We start from the raw sequence: 23711 nt of genomic DNA, 5'->3' as shown, positions 1-23711 counted from the left end.
GCTGCACTCACCAGCTCTTGACAGTACGGCACATTTCTGATTGGTCGCTCGCGGCAGGCGGCAACCAATCAGAAAAGTGCCGCGCACCACGAAGGCATATATCTTTGTCCACCCTGAGCGGGTGTAGGACGCTGGTGACGTCACTTATCTCCGGACATTATCTCCGGACAAAGCCACGGAAGTTGGCACAAATTGCCGGAAGTAGTATTCTAGGCAATTATATATTAGATTTTAATGTGATCAGTGTTTACCTTTGAACGTTTATATTGTATTGTCCTGTCACCAGCCATGTGTACGATTATCGGCCGAAAGCCTCTCTGGAACCAATAATCACCCCATGTAAAGGTATCTTTATAAGTTAAAGATTCAGAATACTATGACTTTTATCATATCCTGAACAGTCAAGTTTTTTATGAACCGTTAAGGTTTTCTGGTTGAAGTAAAAAAAACTGAGTGTTTACAGTTTGAAACCATAAAATGTTGAAAAATTATGTCATTCTTGAGTATATCACTCAATGGTGCTCATAAACGTGTCAAATTTGATCTATAATATACTTTAATATACGTTACTTTAATCTTTAATATACTTAAGAACAGGGCCCCAGACATCACACAGGGGGTCTGAAACACCGCACAGTGGTCCAAAATATCGCTGTGCTCTGCCTGGGGCCCCATATGCTGCCTGGGGCCCCTGTGCTCTGCCTGGGGCCCCATATGCTGCCTGGGGCCCCTGTGCTCTGCCTGGGGCCCCATGTTCTGCCTGGGGCCCCTGTGCTCTGCCTGGGGCCACTGTGCTCTGCCTGGGGCCCCATATGCTGCCTGGGGCCCCTGTGCTCTGCCTGGGGCCCCATAGGCTGCCTGGGGCCCCTGTGCTCTGCCTGGGGCCCCATAGGCTGCCTGGGGCCCCTGTGCTCTACCTGGGACCACTGTGCTCTGTCTGGGGCCCCATATGCTGCCTGGGGCCCCTGTGCTCTGCCTGGGGCCCCTGTGTTCTGCCTGGGGCCACTGTGCTCTGCCTGGGGCCCCATAGGCTGCCTGGGGCCCCTGTGCTCTGCCTGGGACCACTGTGCTCTGCCTGGGGCCCCTGTGCTCTGCCTGGGGCCCCATATGCTGCCTGGGGCCCCTGTGCTCTGCCTGCGGCCCCATATGCTGCCTGGGGCCCCTGTGCTCTGCCTGGGGCCCCTGTGCTCTGCCTGGGGCCCCTGTGCTCTGCCTGGGGCCCCTGTGCTCTGCCTGGGGCCCCTGTGCTCTGCCTGGGGCCCCTGTGCTCTGCCTGGGGCCCCTGTGCTCTGCCTGGGGCCCCTGTGCTCTGCCTGGGGCCCCTGTGCTCTGCCTGGGGCCCCTGTGCTCTGCCTGGGGCCCCTGTGCTCTGCCTGGGGCCCCTGTGCTCTGCCTGGGGCCCCTGTGCTCTGCCTGGGGCCCCTGTGCTCTGCCTGGGGCCCCTGTGCTCTGCCTGGGGCCCCATATGCTGCCTGGGGCCCCTGTGCTCTGCCTAGGGCCACTGTGCTCTGCCTGGGGCCCAATGTTCTGCCTGGGGCCACTGTGCTCTGCCTGGGGCCCCTGTGCTCTGCCTGGGACCACTGTGCTCTGCCCGGGGCCCCATATGCTGCCTGGGGCCCCTGTGCTCTGCCTGGGGCCACTGTGCTCTGCCTGGGGCCCCATATGCTGCCTGGGGCCACTGTGCTCTGCCTCGGGCCCCATATGCTGCCTGGGGCCCCTGTGCTCTGCCTGGGGCCCCATATGCTGCCTGGGGCCCCTGTGCTCTGCCTGGGGCCCCTGTGCTCTGCCTGGGGCCCCTGTGCTCTGCCTGGGGCCCCTGTGCTCTGCCTGGGGCCCCATGTTCTGCCTGGGGCCCCTGTGCTCTGCCTGGGGCCACTGTGCTCTGCCTGGGTGTAGGACACTGGTGACGTCACTTATCTCCGGACATTAGCTCCGGACATTAGCTCCGGACAATAGCTCCGGACAATAGCTCCGGACAATAGCTCCGGACAATAGCTCCGGACAATAGCTCCGGACAATAGCTCCGGACAATAGCTCCGGACAAAGCCACGGAAGTTGGCACAAATTGCAGGAAGTAGTATTCTAGGCAATTATATATTAGATTATTTTTTTTTTATAGGGGCCAAGCTCAATATATCAATTTGTAGCTAGTTTACAGTGCATTTTTGAAGGGGAACAGTCTCTCTACTAAAAAACAAAAGATAAACACAATAACATGAAATTTTCACAATAGCCATTGTGGCTTTTTTAGACTCTTACTTCCTGTTGATTCAGGAAGCGTTTAGGGTATCGTTACACTAAACGATTTACCAACGATCACGACCAGCGATACGACCTGGCCGTGATCGTTGGTAAGTGGTTGTGTGGTCGCTGGAGAGCTTTCACACAGACAGCTCTCCAGCGACCAACGATGCCGAGGTCCCCGGGTAACCAGGGTAAACATCGGGTTACTAAGTGCAGGGCCGCGCTTAGTAACCCGATGTTTACCCTGGTTACCATTGTAAATTTTAAAAAAACAAAAACACTACATACTCACATTCCGGTGACTGTCACGTCCCTCGCCGTCAGCTTCCCGCACTGACTGTCAGTGCCGGCCGTAAAGCACAGCACAGCGGTGACGTCACCGCTGTGCTCTGCTTTTACTTTACGGCCGGCGCTCACAGTCAGTGCGGGAAGCTGACGGCGAGGGACATGACAGACATCGGAATGTGAGTATGTAGTGTTTTTTTTTTTTTAATTTTTTTACATTTACAATGGTAATCAGGGTAAACATCGGGTTACTAAGTGCGACCCTGCGCTTAGTAACCCGATGTTTACCCTGGTTACAAGCGAACACATCGCTGGATCGGTGTCACACACCGATCCAGCGATGACAGCGGGTGATCCAGCGACGAAATAAAGTCTCAAACGATCTGCTACAACGTACGATTCTCAGCGGGGTCCCTGATCGCAGTAGCGTGTCAGACTCAGCGAGATCGTATGTATATCGCTGGAACGTCACGGATCGTGCCGTCGTAGCGACCAAAGTGCCACTGTGAGACGGTACCCTTACAGCAAGGCTCCTCCATAAGGCAGGATTACAATGACAGGTGACCCCTCTATACACAGCTCACCACAATGGATCCATCAATCACAATAGGAGGTGTCACAAGTGATCCTGATCCCCCTCCTTTCATAAAGACCTTTGTGCACATATGTTGCCATAGTTCTCAGCAGGGAGAATCCTGATTACACAGGACAATGCACTGGCGAGAACGATTGCTTTTTTTTTTTTTTAATGCTGCACTAAAGATCCATTTCACCTGATGAATAAACAAAACACTCGTTTGTTGATCGGAAGCCGGTTTACACTGAAAGATTATTGTGAAATGACCGCCATTATGAACGCTCTTTCAGGATAGTCTCTCAGTGTAAATGCAGTGTTGAGGTACCGTCACATTAAGCGACGCTGCAGCGATATCGACAACGATGCCGATCGCTGCAGCGTCGCTGTGTGGTCGCTGGAGAGCTGTCACCCAGACAGCTCTCCAGCGACCAACAATGCCGGTCCCCGGGTAACCAGGGTAAACATCGGGTTACTAAGTGCAGGGCCGCGCTTAGTAACCCGATGTTTACCCTGGTTACTATTGTAAATGTAAAAAAAAACCAGTACATACTCACCGTCTGATGTCCGTCAGGTCCCTGGCCGTCTGCTTCCCGCACTGACTGTGAGCGCCGGCCGTAAAGTAAAAGCAGAGCACAGTGGTGACGTCACCGCTGTGCTTTACGGCCGGCCGGCGCTCACAGTCAGTGCGGGAAGCAGACGGCCAGGGACCTGACGGACATCAGAAGGTGAGTATGTACTGGGTTTTTTTTAAATTTACAATGGTAACCAGGGTAAACATCGGGTTACTAAGCGCGGCCCTGCGCTTAGTAACCCGATATTTACCCTGGTTACCATTGTAAAACATTGCTGGCATCGTTGCTTTTGCTGTCAAACACGACGATACATGCCGATCTGACGACCAAATAAAGTTCTGGACTTTCAGCAACGACCAGCGATATCACAGCAGGATCCAGATCACTGCTGCGTGTCAAACACAACGATATCGCTATCCAGGACGCTGCAACGTCACGGATCGCTATCGTTATCGCTGCAAAGTCGTTTAGTGTGAAGGTACCTTTAGTCACCATCAGACACCTGTGGGGGCGACATCTCTCCCGGGAGAACAAAAGGATGAGCCATTTCAATTCAATGTGCCAGAAGCTTCTAGGGAGGCCGCCATTAACACCAGGTCAGCCAATACCGCTTAATTTAGCAAGTTCAGCCAACCTTATTGCATTTGCTGAGCTTTAACCCCGTCATGACTCCAGCTGTTTTCAGTTTTGCATTTTCGTTTTTCGCTCCCCTCCTTTCCAGAGCCATAACTTTCTTATTTTTCCGTCAATATGGCCATGTGAGGGCTTATTTTTTGTGGGACAAGTTGTACTTTTGAACGACACCATTGGTTTTACCATGTCATGTACTAAAAAACAGGAAAAAAAATTTCCAAGTGCGGTGAAATTGCAAAAAAAAAGTGCAATCCTACACTTGTTTTTTTGTTTGGCTTTTTTGCTAGGTAAATGCTAAAACTGATCTGCTATTATGATTCTCCAGGTCATTACGAGTTCATAGATACCAAACATGTCTAGGTTATTTTTTATCTAAGTGGTAAAAAAAACAAACCAAACTTTGCTAAAAAAGAAAATAAATAAAATTGCCCAATATTCCGATACCCGTAGCGTCAACATTTTCCGTGATCTCGGGTTGGGTGAGAGCTTATTTTTTGCGTGCCGAGCTGACGTTTTCAGTGGTACCATTTTGGTGCAGATATGTTTTTTGATTGTCCGTTATTGCATTTTAATGCAATTTCACGGAAATCAAAAAAAGATTCTGGCGTTTCAAATTTTTTTCTCGCTATGCCGTTTAGTGATCAGGTTAATCCTTTTTTTATTGATAGATTGGGCGATTCTGAACGCGGCGATACCAAATATGTGTAGGTTTGATTTTTTTTAAATTGCTGTATTTTGAATGGGGGGGGGGGGGGGGAAGTGTGATTTAAACTTTTATATTTTTTCTATTTTTTTCATATTTTTTAAAACTTTTTTTTTTACTTTTATCATGCTTCTATAGCCTCCATGGGAGGCTAGAAGCTGGCACAACTCGATCGGCTCTGCTACATAGGAGCGAAGCTCAGATTGCTCCTATGTAGAAGGATTGCTGCATTGCTATGAGCAGCGACCACAGGGTGGCGCTCACAGCAATCTGGCATCAACAACCAAGGAGACCTCTGGTTGTCATGCCGATACACCACTGACCCCCGATCACCAGAAGCGCTAGTTAAATGCCGCTGTCAGCTTTTGACAGCAGCATTTAACTAGTTAATAGCGGCGGGTGGATCACGATTCCACCCGCCGCTATTGCGAGCACATGTCAGCTGTACAAAGCAGCTGACATGTCCCGGCTTTGATGCGGGCTCACCGCCGGAGCAAGCATCAAAGCGGTGGTTCTGACCTCGGACGTACTATCAAGTCCAAGGTCAGAAAGGGGTTAATTTCCAATTCTGTGGCATTTCTTTGACCTGGATTTGTTTCAACTAATGTAAATAAGGTTATCTGAAATGCAATGGATCTAGTTATCCATTTTGCTGAAGCTCACATACAGAAAATCAAAAAACACTGTAGCAGAATTTACAGTAAGGGCATCAAATGCTGCCATCAAGCATCCATCACCCTCCTCACCTGGGGGTAAGAAGCACCATAAAACTAGCAGTAACGTCTCGTCCTAATGTAAAGGTCCACTCGGTCTTCTGCAATGGTCATGCAAACAGGTCAAACAAAAATGGTTTGGAAAGCTGGTCACGTTCGGGTGCCCATTACAAGCAGTTTTTGTCTACAAAGTGCAAGTAATTTTATCACAAACTGCCGCATAAAAGAACTTTCCACAAAGCAGAAACTCGTGACAATTAACATAGAAAATAAAAAAGTTTTTGTTGTGGCCTTTAAGAGAAAACATTTAGAAGCTGGCCAGGGACTATGCTGCTCAGGTTACTAGTCCAAGAGGCAGTCCTCAGGAGCTGCTCTCCTTGTTCCTATCACTAAGGCGATCAGGATGGAGAAGTTGCTGAGGATCTGCGTGTTTTTATAGGTGTTCTCTCTAACAATACAGCATTTCAGAGTAAGACATGCCTGGCTGAAATGATAGAGCCATTGTCTGATTTATGCATAAATCAGCTGTAAGGTCCAACATACCAACATAAGGGGGGGGGGGCTGGGAAGACGACTAAGCACGTGTATTATACTTACAGTTTTACCTAATTTTTATCTAATGCAATAGATGCACACAGACACAAAAGTGTGATCAACTTACAGAAATTTACAGGAAAAGGTCTATAATAAAGGGGTTACTGTCTAAATGTTGGATTCATCTGATCCAACAAAGTGGTAACACTGTAAAATAGCAAAACACATTAAAAAGTACATTTCATGCAAAACTGAGTAATGCCAACACTTACAGGGAATCTGTCACAACATTTCACCTACTTAATCTATTAATATGGGCATACAGGTTATAGGCTGCTGAAAACAGTCCCGTGTGCCTCATAAAGGACGATTTATCAATAACAAGACATCTGATATCACTTCATATAAATGACCTCTTCCAGACTCTGGGGAGGACGCTGCCTGGATGATAACTCTGCCTCCAGAGCTTATTTTACATGAAGGGGAAGTTACCAGTGTGATGTGTAATGGTTACCAGTATGATGTGTGATGGTCGCTCGCTGCTCTCCTGATCTCACTGCAGAGCCGTGTGTGATTATACCTGACACATCTGCAGGTTCCTCTCAGCTTCAGCTTCCAGCTCACAGACAGACAGGGTTGTAATATTGTTACTATACAGCAGAAATCAGAGAAGCAGAAAATGTATTTGCAAGAAGGCAAATTTCATTTCTCCTGTTCTGTGTTAGTTACTTGTCTCACACTGGTAACTCCCTCTTCATGTAAAATAATCTCTGGAGGCAGAGTTGTCTCCCAGGCAGCGTCCTCCCCAGAGCCTGGAAGAGGCCATTTAAGAAAAATGTGGATTTCTCTGGAATAAGAAATTGGATCACAGATATCAAGGTATCATTTTAATCAGCTTCCTATGACCTGATTGGACATATAGACGGCTTAGAAGAGATGATCCCACTGACAGATTCCCTTTAATGGGCATTGTAGGAAATGGAAGCTTAAACGAGCAACAGAGCACAACCGTGTCCAGCAGCGCCCGTCACCACACCTCTGCTTGTAATAGCTGCTGGATTTGTTACTATTTTTTCAGCATATTAGGCAATATGGTTGCTGCAATATATTTGAAATATGGCACTTGTTCTTTCTAGGCACATATTTCTAGAAATGCATGGTCCCATTGAATGAAGCATACCGTTAGTATATTGTCTCTTGACTTACAAAAAAAAAAAACCTGTCTTCAAAAACAGTATTAACTTACAAAACTGAGTGCACATTGCCATAGATAGCAAGATTTTATTTAAGGTGTTTCTATAGCTGTCAGGAGCAGCATAAACCAGTATAAAATATAGGAAAGCTGCAAAAGCATACCATGCGAATAATACTTTTTTTTTTGCAATCGGTGTCTATTGATGTGGCAACTGTCAGGAACATACTGCTTGTGCCTATAGGCCTGACAGGAGGCCCAGACACTATGTTAATGTAGACCTACAACCATTTTCTGTAAAGTATTGGCTTCATGTGGATAGAATGAACTCAAACTACATTTTTCACACTGATCTGATACTTCACATGTGCTTTTCTAAATCATCTTCCTGCAGGTTTTTTCACAGCTGTATTTTTAGCATATTTATTGATCCCTGTGTTTGGAATTTTTCCAATACGAAAAATAGGAGTGATCAGTCACTTGGCTATAATGTAGAGTGACCATGCACATGCGTCAACTTCTGATGGGAATGTGAGACCTGAACAACAATTCTTATGATTAGTAAGGATCCCATTGGTCAGACCCAACCAAAAATGTAAAAGGGAAAAAAAAAAAAAGTGATCTGACCTATCTGGACACAACGTAAGGGGAATCTGTTAGTAGCAGTCTATATGGGCAAACAGGAAAGTTGAATAAAACATAACCTTGATATTTGAGATCCAATGTCTTATTCTAAAGAAATCCACAATATTTTTTTGATATGTAAATGAGCTGTTAAACTATAAACTGGACATGGATCTCCCTGATAATCTGCCTCCAGAGCTTATTTTAAATGAAAAGTGGGCGTTACCAGTGTGAGACATGTAATGACGGAGTCTGCTCTCCTGATCTCCCTGTAAAGCTGTGTGTGATAATAACTAAAAGCACAGCAGAGCTGAACTTTAAGAGAAAAGCTAGATATGTCTTTGTAAAGAAACACAGCTATGCTGTACTGCTCTTCCACCCCAAACTGGCTGCCTGTGAGGTGGAAGTAGAACAAGTGTTAGGAAATGTCCCCACGGTCAGTAATCGGCAGCGGTTTGGAAGCAGCACGTGTCCGCTCCGTCCAAACCGGCTTTTGAACACAGGTGAATCCGCATGTGTTCATTGAATCACCACACCCAATACACTGGACTGGTGATATTTATCTTGCGGAGACTGAGCGTCTCCGCAAGATAAATAGACATGCTGCGTTCTGGAAAGACGCACCGCATGTCTGTCTCCGCAGGGAAGCCGGAGGCATCCGTACACGCACAGTGGAGATGGGATTTCAAGAAATCCTATCCACTATGCCGTAACATCTGGCCGCTGCGGGTTTGAAGCTGCGTATGTACGCAGCATCCAACCCACGGCATTTACTGACCATGGGAACACACCCTTAGTTGTAATCAGGCAAAGCTCTGCAGTCAGATCAGAAGAGTAGACTTTCCCCATGTGATACATGTAATGGCAGACAGTGTGCTCTCTTCGCTACAAACACTTCCAGCAGCTCTCCCGTCCGTGCTGTTCGCTCTGCTGTACTGCCTCTTCCCCCACACTAGTTGCCTGAGAAATTAATGTTAAATAAATGTTTGTATTAACACTTATTATTGCTCTACTCTGGGCATTATATAGTCACACACAGCTCTGCAGTGAGATCAGGAGAGCAGACTGTCAGTCACTGCAGGTCACACTGGTAATGCCCTCTTTCATTTAAAATAAGCTCTGGAGGCAGATTCTTATGCAGATCAATATCTGGGCAACAGATCTTATCAGATTAGTTACATATTAAGAAACTGGATTTATCTGGAATAAAACATTGAACTGCATATATCATGGTGTCATTTTATTCAGGTTTCTATGACCTACATGCCCATATTGACAGCTTAGGAGGGCTGATCTTATTGACAGATTCGCTACAATACTCAGTTACACTTTCATGTAGACACACTACAGCAATATCTTGTAGGAAAAAAAGTCTCAGTTTATTCTCAACCAGTTTTCTACATAACCTTATTCTCTATGATTGGATGAACAAAAAAAAACACAAAACGACGGCAAGAGTTTTACCAACTGTGTATGGACCCATAGAGAAGACCAGCTCTGCCTTTCTTGGAACATAACTACTAACTGGTGATTTCTCAATTAGATAATATGGCTCAAGTATATTTCTTGGTAGGTGATGCCATGCCAAAATATGCCAATTTGAGGAATTCACTAACATCCCCACGAGCAAAAATCTGAAAAGTAACTTTTATCTTCCAATCTTATCTATGACTGGTGACACATGATGGAAGGCGAGACGTCTGGACACATTGTAGATGACAGGATTATTAATAAGACATAGAAAGTTGCCATCTGCACATGGGACCAGACTGACGTTATGAATGAGGGCTCGCTTCGTGTGTCCTACGGTCACAGGGAGAGCATTGTCAGTAAGCATCCACAGAGCGCTCCCTCAGCTGTACAGAGGATGGTACCACCTTATCAGACCACAATCTAACGGATCGAATATCCTGAGTAATCCACATAAAAGTAACAATGTAACATCTGGTCAAACATTTTCACAAGATTTGTTGAAATGAAACCTAACCAACAGAAATACAAGCAATGTACCATTTCTCATCCTCGCAGAATAAAAAAAAATAATAGCAGCCTCAAATAGGAACAAGATGACCCCAAATGTTCCAAAATGGCATTAGGAGCAGACACAGATTGTATCCAGTTTTAAGCACTAGCCATATCCCAGGATTAACGTCTGTCCCAGTGACAGCACCGGTTTATTAGGGTGTCCATAGCTCACACCCTTCACAAGCACCTGATTATGCCAAAAGTCAAAGAGCATAACATTTCCAACAGAAATAAGCTCCCGTTAATAGGACCGTAGCCAACCCAACCGGAATGAGATAAGGTTTCCAGAATAACCACCTTTTTCTTTTTCGTTCCGCTTCGTGCATCTTTTGCTTCATCTTCTGCACTTTATTTGCAGTATTAGCTTTCCGAACATCCCGGGCTCGTCTCTTCAGTGAACTGTAAAGTAAAGGAAGACATTCAGGACGCAAAGTGAGATCCTGCTGCACAAAACATCAGTTTCAGCAGTTTACAATCACGGCTTAAAAAAGTTCTACTTTCATAACATAATACAGTGACATAGCGACTGACTATTAATAGAGACCACAAAGCCATTATAGCGGGGGAAGGCAGTCCGTCTGCCCTCCTGACCGGTCTTAGTTTAGAACTAGACTGGCCCTACTAGGATGATACCAGTGATGCATCTCTTCTGGTAACTGTCTAGTGCCACTGTCCACCGTAGGGAAATATCTCTAACAAGGGCGAATGGTGACAACGGTTTTATTTGATTTGGAAATAAATTGAAAAAGAAGAACGGCCCAATGCACAATTCTAGAAGAATGCTCCAAAATCGATGTGTCTTGGAGAATGAAAGTATTTACTAACACAAGTGGTGAAAGTTAACAGGTCCTTTACAATTTTGAAAATTTTGCAATTTTCAAACTCTTAATTTTTGTACCCGTAAATCAGAAAGAATGGTGTCACACAAAATAGTTAATAAATAATATTTCCCACGTCAACTTTACATCAGTACCAATTTGGAAATAATTTTTTTAGGATGTTATATGGGTTAAAAGTTGACCAGCGATTTCTCATTTTTCCAACAAAATTTACAAAACTTTTTTTTTTTTTTTTTAGGGACCACCTCACATTTGAAGTGAGTTTAGGGGGTCAATATAACGGAAAATACCTAAAAAGTGACACCATTCTAAAATCTGCACCCCTCAAGGAGCGCAAAACCACATTCAAGAAGTTTATTAACCCTTCAGGTGCTTCACAAGAAGCAAAGCAATGTGGAAGGAAAAAAAAATGAACATTTTACTTTTTTCCCCAAAAAATTTACTTTGGAACCAAATTTTTTTTATTTTCACAAGGGTATCAGGAGAAAATGAACCACAATATCAGTGGTGCAATTTCTCCAGAGTACGCCGATACCCCATATGTGGGGGAAAGCCACTGTTTGGTCGCATGGCAGAGCTCAGAAAGGAAGGAGCGCCGTTTGACTTTTTGAACACAAAAATTGGCTGGAATCCATGTTGCTTTTGGAGACCCCCTGATGTACCTAAAGAGTGGAACCCCCAATTCTAACTCCAACCCTAACCCCAACTCTAGCTTAACCCCAACCCTAACACCAACCCTAATGGAAATAAAACATTTTTATTTTATTGCTTTTACCTACCTAAGGGGTGATAAAGGGAAGTTTAATTTACTATTTATCACATCAGAGGAGAGAGAAATTAAATGGAAAATGTAACTGTGATCGCAAGTCTGGGGTTAGTAAAAAACGATCCAAATCATGTTCTCCGGGGTCTCAGCTACCCCCGATGCTAGGGGCACTATACATTTATTTCTGGCGCTGAGGAATAAGTACCCTTAACTGCTGCCGTTAAAAGGTGTATCGGCGCTAGTTAAGGGGTTAAGCTGCGTTTTACAGTACCAGCAAAAGCCATGAGATTTGAGAAATCTCATGCACACACTTTTTTTCCTGACTCAATTAGAAAACTGCTGCATTTTTGCTAACTAAAGCATGTCACTTTCAGCGTTTTTTTCACCCATAGAAAACGATGAGAAAGTAAAAATGCAGCAAGAAATTCAAGTATCAAGATTTACGATGTTTTTGGTGCAAAGACAAAAAGGAAGTTGCATCATTATTTTTGGGGTCACTTAAATATCAGCATGCCCAAAAGACAATAAAAGCATAGCCAAAAAAAAAAAAAAAAAGAGAATATGCGCAGCAAAAGCTGTTTTGTTTTTTTTTTGTTTTCAAAGCCGTTTCTTTACTGCAGATAGAGCAGGTTTTGCCTGCAGAAAAAACACAACGTGTGAACATAGTCTTACACAGCCTTTTCTTTGAAAATGTTCTGTCTCAGTGATTAAATTAGAACTTCTCCGTTTACTAATTTTTTGGGTCATTGTTCCCCAAGCAAAATTACTGACAATACATTTTATGACCTGTTGATCAAATTGTTGAGCAGGGACACCCACATTACTACTAAAACACATTTTATAAAACAACAAATATGATAAAGCATATGGGACCAATGTTCGTTTGTAATGCATTGGTCATTAGCATGCTTTAAAAAAAAAAAAAGTTGTGCATTTAGATGTACAGACGTGCTGCCATTGAACGACCAACAATCGGCTATATAGAAGCCAACTGGCAGTCATTTAATGGCCTGTTTTTAAGCTAACCGTGCGTCCATGTGCACAGAACGATGGTATTAACGGACCACGAATGTCATTGTTTTTGGGCAAATGATGTCTCAAACAAATACTTTATAAATATAAAGTATATATATATATATATATATATATATATATATATATATATATATATATATATATATATATATATATATATATATATATATATATTTATATTAAGAGTAACTCAATGGAGGGCTACAGACAAGCCCAATTTGCACTGTACAACTGTTATACTGTAAACATGCCTAAAGTTAAAGTTCCTGATTAAAGTAAAAGGCCAAACAATTGTTGAGAACACTTACAAATTAAGTGTTACTGTACAGTTTACCATGGCGTGCAGCCATAGTGTCCCGACGTGTGTCACCCAGCTTTGTCAGGGAGAATGTCCTGATGAAGCTGGGTGAAACGAGAGTTGAGAGCCCGGGATGCACCACAACAAGGCTCCACTACAGTAGCTCTTTTCAAGCGTTTTCAATCATGTTAGTGCTCTCATTTCAATTTCGGGTGCGTATATTATATTGTGTTACTAGTTTGTACTGCACACCACTTACGTCAGCATTATGTACGTTAACCTACGGTATTTGTTTTGTGCACTGACCCTTGAACTCATGTTGTCTGTGTGTGACTTTCCCCTCTTTTGTTCAGTTGTCTGCTGCACTGTTTACATGCCTGGCCTGATGAAGACATCTGTGAGATGTTGAAACACGTAGCCCTTATTTTAAGAAACCGATTTTACCAGCAAATCTGTCACCCTCAGCAGCGTTATCACTTTTTTATTTAAATCTTTTTTTTTTTTCAACAATTAAGTTTGGTCTTTTACTTTCCACAGGAACTTATACTGTATAGATGCCTAAAGCTTAATAGTTGTACAGTTTCAAAATGGGCTTGTGTCTGTAGCCAACCACAGAGTTACTCCATAAAGAAAAAAAATATATATATATGCACCGTATATTTTACTATACATTTTCTTATTAAAGTATTTTTTTTTGTGAGACATCTTTTGCATTTCTTTTTGTTTTGGGTTTAATTTGATTATTTTGGTTGAGTCTCTGACACTTCATACATTTCGGCCATGGAAAAATGAGTTTTATGTCATTGTTCTCGGTAGCACAATCAGTTTCCATAGAATGATGAGCTGCCGAGAGTTCTAAGCAAAACAAAAAATAACTTCACCCCATGAACGAGCATTTTAGCTTGATTGTCTGGTGATTGACAGCCTGTTTAGACAGTCCTATTATTGGGAAATGAAGGCCCTTTTCTTGGTCATGGGAAAGACCAAGTGCTCCACAAAGTTGGCAATTTTGGACATTTGATAAGATGATCAAAGAATATACCAGATCTGGGACACCAAGCAATCCTCATCCGTGCAAAGACCCATATATTTGGGATGGAAGTAGAAAGGCAAGCATTGTAAATCAGTTATTTCTGCAAAACCCGATTTAGTGTATATATGTGCCCTGTAAATTATAAATGATGTGGAATGTGTGGTAGGCGAAAATAAAAATCCGGATTTATATGTTAAACGAATAGATTTCCATGAAGTGTCAGACTTCAAACAGGAGGATTTGGCACCGCAGTACTCAATCTGTAGGGGGTTCCTGCAATCAGATACCAATCTCCTATTTTTCAGCATTGAACAGCTTCCAATGAACTCAATGGGCTATCCGGTACAGCACAGATGTGACTATGGTGGACTAACAAGGGATCTCACTCCTGAAGATTGCCTAGTATTGTATTTAACACAACCCAACATCGCCTACAAGTCGCATTTATTGGAAATACCTACTTCAACTTTACATAAATACTGTGGCTGTAACATTTGCATGTAATGTCATGAAGGTGAATCACTGGGAGAATACTTCATTATTTACTCAACGGCCTTTGGCTATAGGAAGATCGATCTTGTACAAGCCTAGAAAAATCCAACAGGGTCTCCTCCACCGTTCTCTTGATTGTATCCAGCCATAGAGTTGTTGGTCTTCCTCTTCACCTTGCTCCTTTTATTATTCCCACCATGATGTCCTCCAGTGATTGCGCTCTTTGTATGATGTATTCAAATGTAGGCAATTCATAGCTTGGCAATATTTAAAGTGACATGTCTGGCTTGATTTGTTCCAAAATCGGTTTATCCTTCTTGCCGTCCATGGTACTGATCACATCCTTCTCCAGCACATTTCACAGGCAAGCATTCCTCTTCGTCCATCTTGTCTCTTTATCTTCCAGGTTTTGGATCTATATGTTGCTACAGAAAGGACCAAACTACATACGAGCCGCATCTTCGTTGCTAATGAAACTCTCCTCATTTGAAGACCTTGTCGAGTGACTTCACTGTTGATTTGCCCATAGATATTCTATTGACTGCATCCTGAGTTATCATTGATCAGAGTAGGTTCAAGTCCTTTCCAGCTTCCAGTTCACCACCGTCCATCTCAAATATATAGTATTTTTGGTATTTTTGCACTTTGGGATTCTTTGGAACACTGTACATTGATATTAATTGGATGGGATTTTTGGTACATATTTAGGCACTGTATGTTAGCAATGGTTTCACTGTATCTTGATGTTTTTCAGTATTTGAGCATTATAGGGGCTCTGTATATTGGAATTATTTTAGCAAATGACTACTAGCAACCACTTTATATCTACATAATGAGAGGCAGTTAGGAAGAGACTTGGAAATTCGTATTCTGAAATTTGCTCTGTGTTCACTTGCCTACCTTTGTGTATCACCATCTGCAACTTGCGGTAGATTATACAACTCTGAATTCATCTCACTTTGCTCCAGTCCTCCCGCACAGAGCCTGTTACCATTGTAAGTGTCATCTGTCTGGTTGTTGTCTGTTTTTGGAGACTTGTCTTCTCTGGAAGGTCCTTTACATGAAATCTGAAGTAAGAGACACCAAGGTTACTACATCTCAGACAGATCATATTAATCATTTCACAGGACAAGTATTACATAGAACATATGCTTCCTTTAAAATTTTGACTTTGCCCATTAATTCAAGCCATTATGTAAGGTGGCGGCCAAGCATGCACCCTGGTTCAAGGTCTTCACCGCCTACTGAAACACAGAACTTGTATGTTTTAGTCCGTGCCACTGACTGATTGGAATGGTACTGAGCATGCTCACACGCCATACCATTCAAACTCCTCAGAGCGGCGGAACAGAGAGAGACAGAGAGAGAGAGAGAGAGAGAGAGAGAGAGAGAGAGAGAGAGAGAGAGAGAGAGAGAGAGAGAGAGAGAGAGAGAGAGAGAGAGAGAGAGAGAGAGAGAGAGAGAGAGAGAGAGAGAGAGAGAGAGAGAGAGAGAGTGTGTGTGTGTGTGTGTGTGTGTGTGTGTGTGTGTGTGTGTGTGTGTTATCTACATTCCCAAAAGAATGATCTTCAAATATGAGGAAACATTTGATGGTTGTCTGGACTTTGCTCTGGCATCAGATCTCACTCCATTTGCATACATTTACTGCAAAAATATCAATGCCCAATTTAAATTGAAAATTGCCTGGGCCATGAGCACAGTGCTGTACAGCTTCAGCCATCACCTGCAGAGCAATGTCGTGGTTGTGACAAGAGGAAAATGGTGCCACCTCGGGGATGTTACACTGCCGCGCCTGCATCTGTCTACACACTTAGAAATACATAGGAAACACATGGAAAAGCCAACAAACAACATGAACCTACCATTATAGACTTCGTCCCCTCCATTACAGCCATGTAGGAGAATCTTAGCTGACCTGGTGTCTGTATAAGACCCATTCTGTAACGCCTCATGTCCAGCAACACCTTTTTAATATCCACAGTAGAAGGATCCTTTCGTTTCTCAATCTAACAAGAAAAAAATACTTCTATTCATCATCTTTTATTAGTGACGCCTCAATATGACACGAGTCACCTACTGAATCTGTCCAGGAAGAATTCTAACACAACACACTTAAAGGGAATCTTTCATCAGGTTTCAGCTACCCAATTTTAGAGCAGCATGATGTAGGAGCAGAGACCCCGATTCAAGATATATGTCACTTACTGGACTGGTTGCTGTGGTTCTAATTAAATCTGTTTTCTCTGCTGCAGATGTATAGCAGTTCTCTAATGCGGAGCTCTGTATAACTCGGCCCACTCCACTGATTGATAGCTTTCAACATATGCATAAGGTACACATGAAGCTGTGCTAGAGCTCATGAATATGGAGGATTACGTGCAGCAGGTTTATTAATCTTGCTGTTAAAACTGATTTTTATCAAAACTACACTAAGAGGCTCAGTAATTGACATATTGCTGTAATCAGGGTCTCTGTCTCTACATGATGCTGCTCTCAGATTAGATAGCAAAAACCTGCTGACAGACCCCTTTTAAATCCTATTACCATAATATGCCACCTTTAAACTTTTAGTAGTGTACATGCCTGTATACATGGCGACTGCTAGTCAAAACTTTGGCTTTGTGAGGGCCATGTATATAAGCTAGACCATCCCTATATCAAGACAAACAAAAAAACAAAAAAAGAAGCAGCATGGTATGGTAACAGATTCACTTAAAATACAACCCCATAAAACAAGCTTATGTATTAGCCATTTTATTGTCACATGCCTCTTACGTAATAGGAAGACGCTGCTCATATCTGAATCAACCAGGGTACAGTAGTGCGCAGTATCCCGTGAGCAGCGCGGGGCTCAACCCACCTCGAAAAGCTAAATAAGGGCTCACATTCAGTCCGTGCGGGTCACATCTGGGCAAAGCACTCACAATACAGTGCCTTGTGAAAATATTCGGCCCCCTTGATCTTTTCAACCTTTTCCCACATATCATGCTTCAAACAGATATCAAATGTAAATTTTTGGTGAAGAATCAACAACAAGTGAAACAATTGTGAAGTTAAACGAAATTTATAGGTTATTTTAAATTTTTGTGGAAATTCAAAAACTGAAAGGTGGGGCGTGCAATATTATTAGGCCCCTTTACTTTCATAGCAGCAAACTCACTCCAGAAGTTCATTGTGGATCTCTGAATGATCCAATGTTGTCCTAAATGGCTAATGATGATAAATATAATCCACCTGTGTGTAATCAAGTCTCCGTATAAATGCACCTGCTCTATGATAGTCTCAGGGTTCTGTTTGAAGCACAGAGAGCATCATGAAGACCAAGGAACACAACAGGCAGGTCCGTGATACTGTTGTGGAGAAGTTTAAAGACGGATTTGGATACAAAATGATTTCCAAAACTTTAAACATCCCAAGGAGCACTGTGCAAGCGATCATATTGAAATGGAAGGAGTATCATACCACTGCAAATCTACCAAGACCCGGCCGTCCCTCTAAACTTTCATCTCAAACAAGGAGATAACTGATCAGAGATGCAGCCAAGAGGCCCATGATCACCCTGGATGAACTGCAGAGATCTACAGCTAAGGTGGGACAGTGTCCATAGGACAACAATCAGTCGTACACTGCACAAATCTGGCCTTTATGGAAGAGTGGCAAGAAGAAAGCAATTTCTCAAAAATATCCATGCAAAGTGTCACTTAAAGTTTACAACAAGCCACCTGGGAGACACACCAAACATGTGGAAGGTGGTGCTCTGGTCAGATGAAACCAAAATCGAACTTTTTAGCAACAATGTCAAACGATATGTTTGGCGTAAAGGCAACACAGCTCATCACCCTGAACACACCATCCCCACTGTCAAACATAGTGGTGGCAGCATCATGGTTTGGGCCTGCTTTTCTTCAGCAGGGACAGGGAAGATGGGTAAAACTGATGGGAAGATGGATGGAGCCAAATACAGGACCATTCTTGAAGAAAACCTGCTGGAGTCTGCAAAAGACCTGAGATTAGGATGGAGATTTGTGTTCCAACAAGACAATGATCCCAAACATAAAGCAAAATCTACAATGGAATGGTTCACAAATAAACGTATCCAGGTGTTAGAATGGCCAAGTCAAAGTCCAGACCGCAATCAAATCGAGAATCTGTGGAAAGAGCTGAAAACTGCTATTCACAAACGATCTCCATCAAACTTCACTGAGCTCGAGCTGTTTGCCGAGGAAGAATGGGCAAGAATTTCAGTCTCTCGATGTACAAAACTGATAGAGACATACCCCAAGCGACTTGCAGCTGTAATAGCAGCAAAAGGTGGCGCAACAAAGTATTAAGTTAAAGGGGCCGAATAATATTGCACGCCCCACTTTTCAGTTTTTGAGTTTCCACAAAAATTTAAAATCACCAATAAATTACGTACAACTTCACAATTATGTTCCACTTGTCGTTGATTCTTCACCAAAAATTTACATTTGGTATCTTTATCTTTGAAGCATGATATGTGGGAAAAGGTTGAAAAGTTCCAGGGGGCCGAATACTTTTCAAGGCACTGTATGTATATTGGTTTCAGCAGACGATGGGGGTCCCAACAAGTGGGCACACACAAACCACTGACTTCATGAAATAACAGTTACTAGGGTACATGGTGTCTTAGGTTTAGTAGTACGATTAAAAGGCGGGGGGAAAAAAAAAAAAAAAAGACCGGAAGACTTATTGTCAGAGCCAGATGTTTAAGAACTGCATCACATGTGTTAATAGCTGGCTACATTGCAGTCAGTGTACAATGTGCCCCAGTCTGAAAAAGAACTACACTAAGAAAACGGCGATGCACTAAAATCTAAAAAAAAAAAAAAAAAAAAAAAAAAAAAAAAAAGCAAAAAACAACATACCAAAATAAGACAGGTGTCCACCAAGGAAAAGGTCCCTGAGCGTCCTATGCCTGCGCTGCAATGTACAACAGAAGGCCCAAAATCAGGGCCAAGGGAACCAGAGTTGCGGACTTCAAATAAGAAGTCAAGGAATGAGCCAGGGGATTCCGGTACTCCAAAATCTGGCCACGTGGTGTAATGGAAATGGTAGATTTCTCTGGTCTCCGAAGTCTGAAGAAAAAGAAAGCACATAACAGTATGACGACAAGGTACGCGAGCCAGTCAAACACACAGCATTAAGCGTTCTACCAAGTATTACATACAGAATGTGGAGCTTGATCTTACTTACAATGATATTTTGTAGCTGCAACACCCGAATTGTATAATTGGGCTTCACATCCTCAGATATTAGTTTGACACATAGCCCTGTTTCCTTAAAAAGAAGTACTTCTGTTTCTGGCGTAGGCCAATACTGTGCACATTTTACCTGTTACAACACAAACGGAATACGAAATTGTCACTTTAAACATTTAATGATAATCACTATGCCTTTTTAAAGCGTTATTGGACCGTATTTCAGAGCCAATCTGCAGCCACAATTGGCGACTTGGACACAAGGAAACAGCCTGACCGTAAAGAGTCCATCCATACCATTACTATACACAGTGAGGAAAATAAGTATTTGTTACACTGCAGATTTTGCAAGTTTTCCCACCTACATAGAATGGAGAAGTCTAATTTTCATCGTAGGTACACTTCACCTGTGCGAGACAGACTCTTAAGAAAATAAATAAATAAATTTCCAGAAAAATCACATTGTATGATTTTTTCCATAATCTGCAATTTATTGCATGAAATAAGTATTTTATGCAATTCATAACTTAATATTTGGTAGAGTAACTTTTTTTGTTTTTGTTTTGCAGCGGTCGCTGGGAAACATTGAGTTTCAGCTCCCTGACAAGTTTTTCTACTGTGTTCAGGTCTGGAGACTGGCTAGGCCACTCCAAAACCTTGAATGCTTCTTACGGAGCCACTCCTTAGTTGACCTGGCTGTGTGTTTCGAGTCCTAGTCGTGCTGGAAGATCCAGCCACGACCCATCTTCAATGCTCTTACTGAGGGAAGGAGGTAGTCTACTAAAATCTCATAATACATGACCCCATCCATCCTCCCTTCAATAAGGGACCCCTTTCCTGTCGCCTTTGCAGAAAAGTACCCTCAAATAATGATGTTTCCCCCACCATGCTTTACGGTTGGGACACTGTTTTGCCTTCATCCTTCCTCCAAAGACAGAGTGGAGTTAATACTAAAAAGTTCTATTTTGGTCTCATCTGACCACATGACCTTCTTCCATGCCTCCTTTGGATCATCCAGATGGTCATTGGCAAACTTCAAACATGCCAGTACATGGGCTAGCGTGAGCAGAGGGATCTTGTGTACCTGCAGGATTTTAATCCATGACAGTGTACTGCGTTACTAATGGTGATGTTTGAGACTGTGGCCCCAGCTCTCTTCAAGTTATTGACCAGGTCCTCCCGTGTAGTTCTAGGCAGAATCTTGACCTTTCTCAGAATCATCCTTACCACACGAGGCGAGATTTTGCATGGAGCACAGAACCGAAAAAGATCGACAGTCATCTTAGATTTCTTCCATTTTCTAATTGTGCAGACCTCTCCATTGTTTGTAGGTGAGAAAACTTGCAAAATTCGCAATATATAAAACACTTATTTTCCCTACTGTAGTTAGAGGAAGTCTGTCACCAGGTTTTTGAAAACCTAATCTGAGACTTAACTGAAAAAACTGAACTGGAGTGCAAGTTACTATGCATACAAAATATAAAAGAGCATGTTCACACTGGCTAATAAATGGACAAAATCTGAGAGTCACAATGAATACATACCCTACTGCAAGGAAATAAGTTAAAAAAAAATAGCGCATATACAGTGGGGGAAAAAAAGTATTTAGTCAGCCACCAATTGTACAAGTTCTCCCACTTAAAAAGAGGAGAGAGGCCTGTAATTTACATCATAGGTAGACCTCAACTATGAGATTCAAAATGAGAAAACAAATCCAGAAAATCACCTTGTCTGATTTGGCAAGGTTTATTTTGCAAGTTATGGTGGAAAATAAGTATTTGGTCATAAACAAAAGTTCATATCAATGTTTTGTTATATATCATTTGTTAGCAATGACAGAGGTCAATCGTTATCTGTAAGTCTTCACAAGGTGGGCACACACTGTTGGTGGTATGTTGGCCCATTCCTCCATGCAGATCTCCTCTAGAGCAGTGATGTTTTGGCCTGTCGCTGGCCAACATAGACTTTCAACTTCCTCCAAAGGTTTTCTATGGGGTTGAGATCTGGAGACTGGCTAGGCCACTCAAGGACCTTCATATGCTTTTTACGAAGCCACTCCTTTGTTGCCCTGGCGGTGTGCTTGGGATCATTATCATGCTGAAAGACCCATCCTCGTTTCATCTTCAATGCCCTTGCTGATGGAAGGAGGTTTGAACTCAAAATCTCACGATACATGGCATCATTCATTCTTTCTTGTACACAGATCAGTCGTCCTGGTCCCTTTGCAGAGAAGCAGCTCCAAATTATGATGTTGTCACCCCCATGATTCACAGTAGGTATGGTGTTCTTTGGATGCAACTCAGCATTCTGTCTCCTCCAAACATGACGAGTTTTGTTTCTACCAAACAGTTCTACTTTGGTTTCATCAAACCATATGACATTATCCCAATACTCTTCTGGATAATCCAAATGCTCTCTAGCAAATTTCAGAAGGGCCCAGACATGTACTGGCTTAAGCAGGGGGACACATCTCTTTGGTCTTCACCATAGTGGAGTTTGGAGTGTGACTGTTTGAGGTTGTGGACAGGTGTCTTTTATACTGATAAGTTCACACAGGTGCCATTACTACAGGTAATGGGTGGAGGACAGAGGAGCCTCTTAAAGAAGTTACAAGTCTATGAGAGCCAGAAAACTTACATGTTTTTAGGTGACCAAATACTTAATTTTCCACCATAATTTGCTAAATAAATCCTGCCAAATCAGACAAGGTGATTTTCTGGAGTTGTTTTCTCATTTTGACTCTCATAGTTGTGGTCTATGAATGATGTAAATTACAGGCCTCATCTTTTTAAGAGGGAGAACTTTCACAATTGGTGGCTGACTAAATACTTTTCCATTACGTCCCTCAGGAAAGCACCATGGAGGACGTCCTTCCTTGACCTATAGTGGGACAAGATCATAGAGAGGTTAAAAGGACCCTCCCACCTCCACCCTCCAGTGTTTTTCCTGTCCCTACAGGGACGGTTGTATGAGAGGTTGCTCCTAGAGCGAAGATAGACTCCTCTTTGAGAGGTTCCTCAGCCAACAGTCAGCCTGTGCAATGGGCTTAGGGGGATCGTGCGGCAGGTCCAATCCTTCTCCCTGTCAAGTAGCCCAGGGTGGAAACTCCCCGGTGGGGAGTCCCTCAGCCCCAGAGACCAGTCGAGCGGACGGGCTCCTGGGTAGAGCCGCTTCCTCCCGGTGGGGGGCTCTTGACTCGGACGCCGACCGGCAAAACACCACTACGTCCGAAAGTCGTGTGGTGGAGAAGGCTGTTGCGCTTCCGGTGACGTCAGAGAGGAGCGCCGGCACATAGGATTGGCGTGCGTTCCACGATGGAACACAGAAGGGGGCACAGGTGAAGAAATCATTGACAGTAATGCGGCATTCCTGACGGGACGCCGCTTCCTTCCACGGTAGGCTCTCGGCGTTACCAGCTCCCCCTGTCTTCTGGCAGGTATGGAGCCAGCACAGGTGAGTGCATGGTTTAAATGTTGCATTGATGGCCTGGGCCTCTGGGCTGACTCTAGTCTCATGCCTTTGTGCCAAAGCTGTACCTGGAACCCATTTGCAGCTAGGCTTTGGACCTCTTGGCTATAGTAGGGCCATATGTCCAGGCTACATATCATGACTGGACTTCAGTTAGTTGCAGGTCTTGTCTGCACAGAGCCTTATGATTGGGCTTCAGAGTGATTTTTTTTGGAAGCATGCTTTCCATTTTCTGGTTCAATAAACAAGTGTTTCACTTTTCTTTGCAACTTAACTACTCCGTCCATAGGAGGACACAAGGTGTTGTCTCCATGAAGACTGCACTCCAGCTGCGGCTCATTAATTAGCTCCTTCGGGTGGAGTCAGTCTGACAAATGAGATGTACTGTTCAGAGTGGAGATTTATCTGGAACTCTGATAGATTGCCCTTTTGCTTAAAAGTATAAGTCTGGTCTCTTGT

General features: G+C 43.3%; 1 protein-coding gene across 4 annotated transcripts in view; it reads right to left on the bottom strand.

The window, feature by feature from the left end:
* The window catches only part of PTPN2 (protein tyrosine phosphatase non-receptor type 2), an 80595-nt gene that overhangs the window by 9153 nt on the left and 47731 nt on the right, over positions 1 to 23711 (bottom strand). For all 4 annotated transcript variants that reach the window (XM_077270162.1, XM_077270161.1, XM_077270163.1 and 1 more), the window contains 5 exons: positions 19780 to 19917; positions 19452 to 19661; positions 16428 to 16571; positions 15466 to 15632; positions 10400 to 10501 (listed from right to left, as the gene is read on the bottom strand). In XM_077270162.1, the coding sequence (XP_077126277.1) occupies positions 10400 to 10501; positions 15466 to 15632; positions 16428 to 16571; positions 19452 to 19661; positions 19780 to 19917 (761 nt within the window). The remainder of the gene's footprint in view (positions 1 to 10399; positions 10502 to 15465; positions 15633 to 16427; positions 16572 to 19451; positions 19662 to 19779; positions 19918 to 23711) is intronic.

The sequence above is a fragment of the Ranitomeya variabilis genome, chromosome 6, assembly GCF_051348905.1.
Source record: "Ranitomeya variabilis isolate aRanVar5 chromosome 6, aRanVar5.hap1, whole genome shotgun sequence".
Lineage (NCBI taxonomy): Eukaryota > Metazoa > Chordata > Amphibia > Anura > Dendrobatidae > Ranitomeya > Ranitomeya variabilis.
Note: the sequence above shows the minus strand (reverse complement) of the source record. Positions and strands in the feature narration are given on the sequence as shown.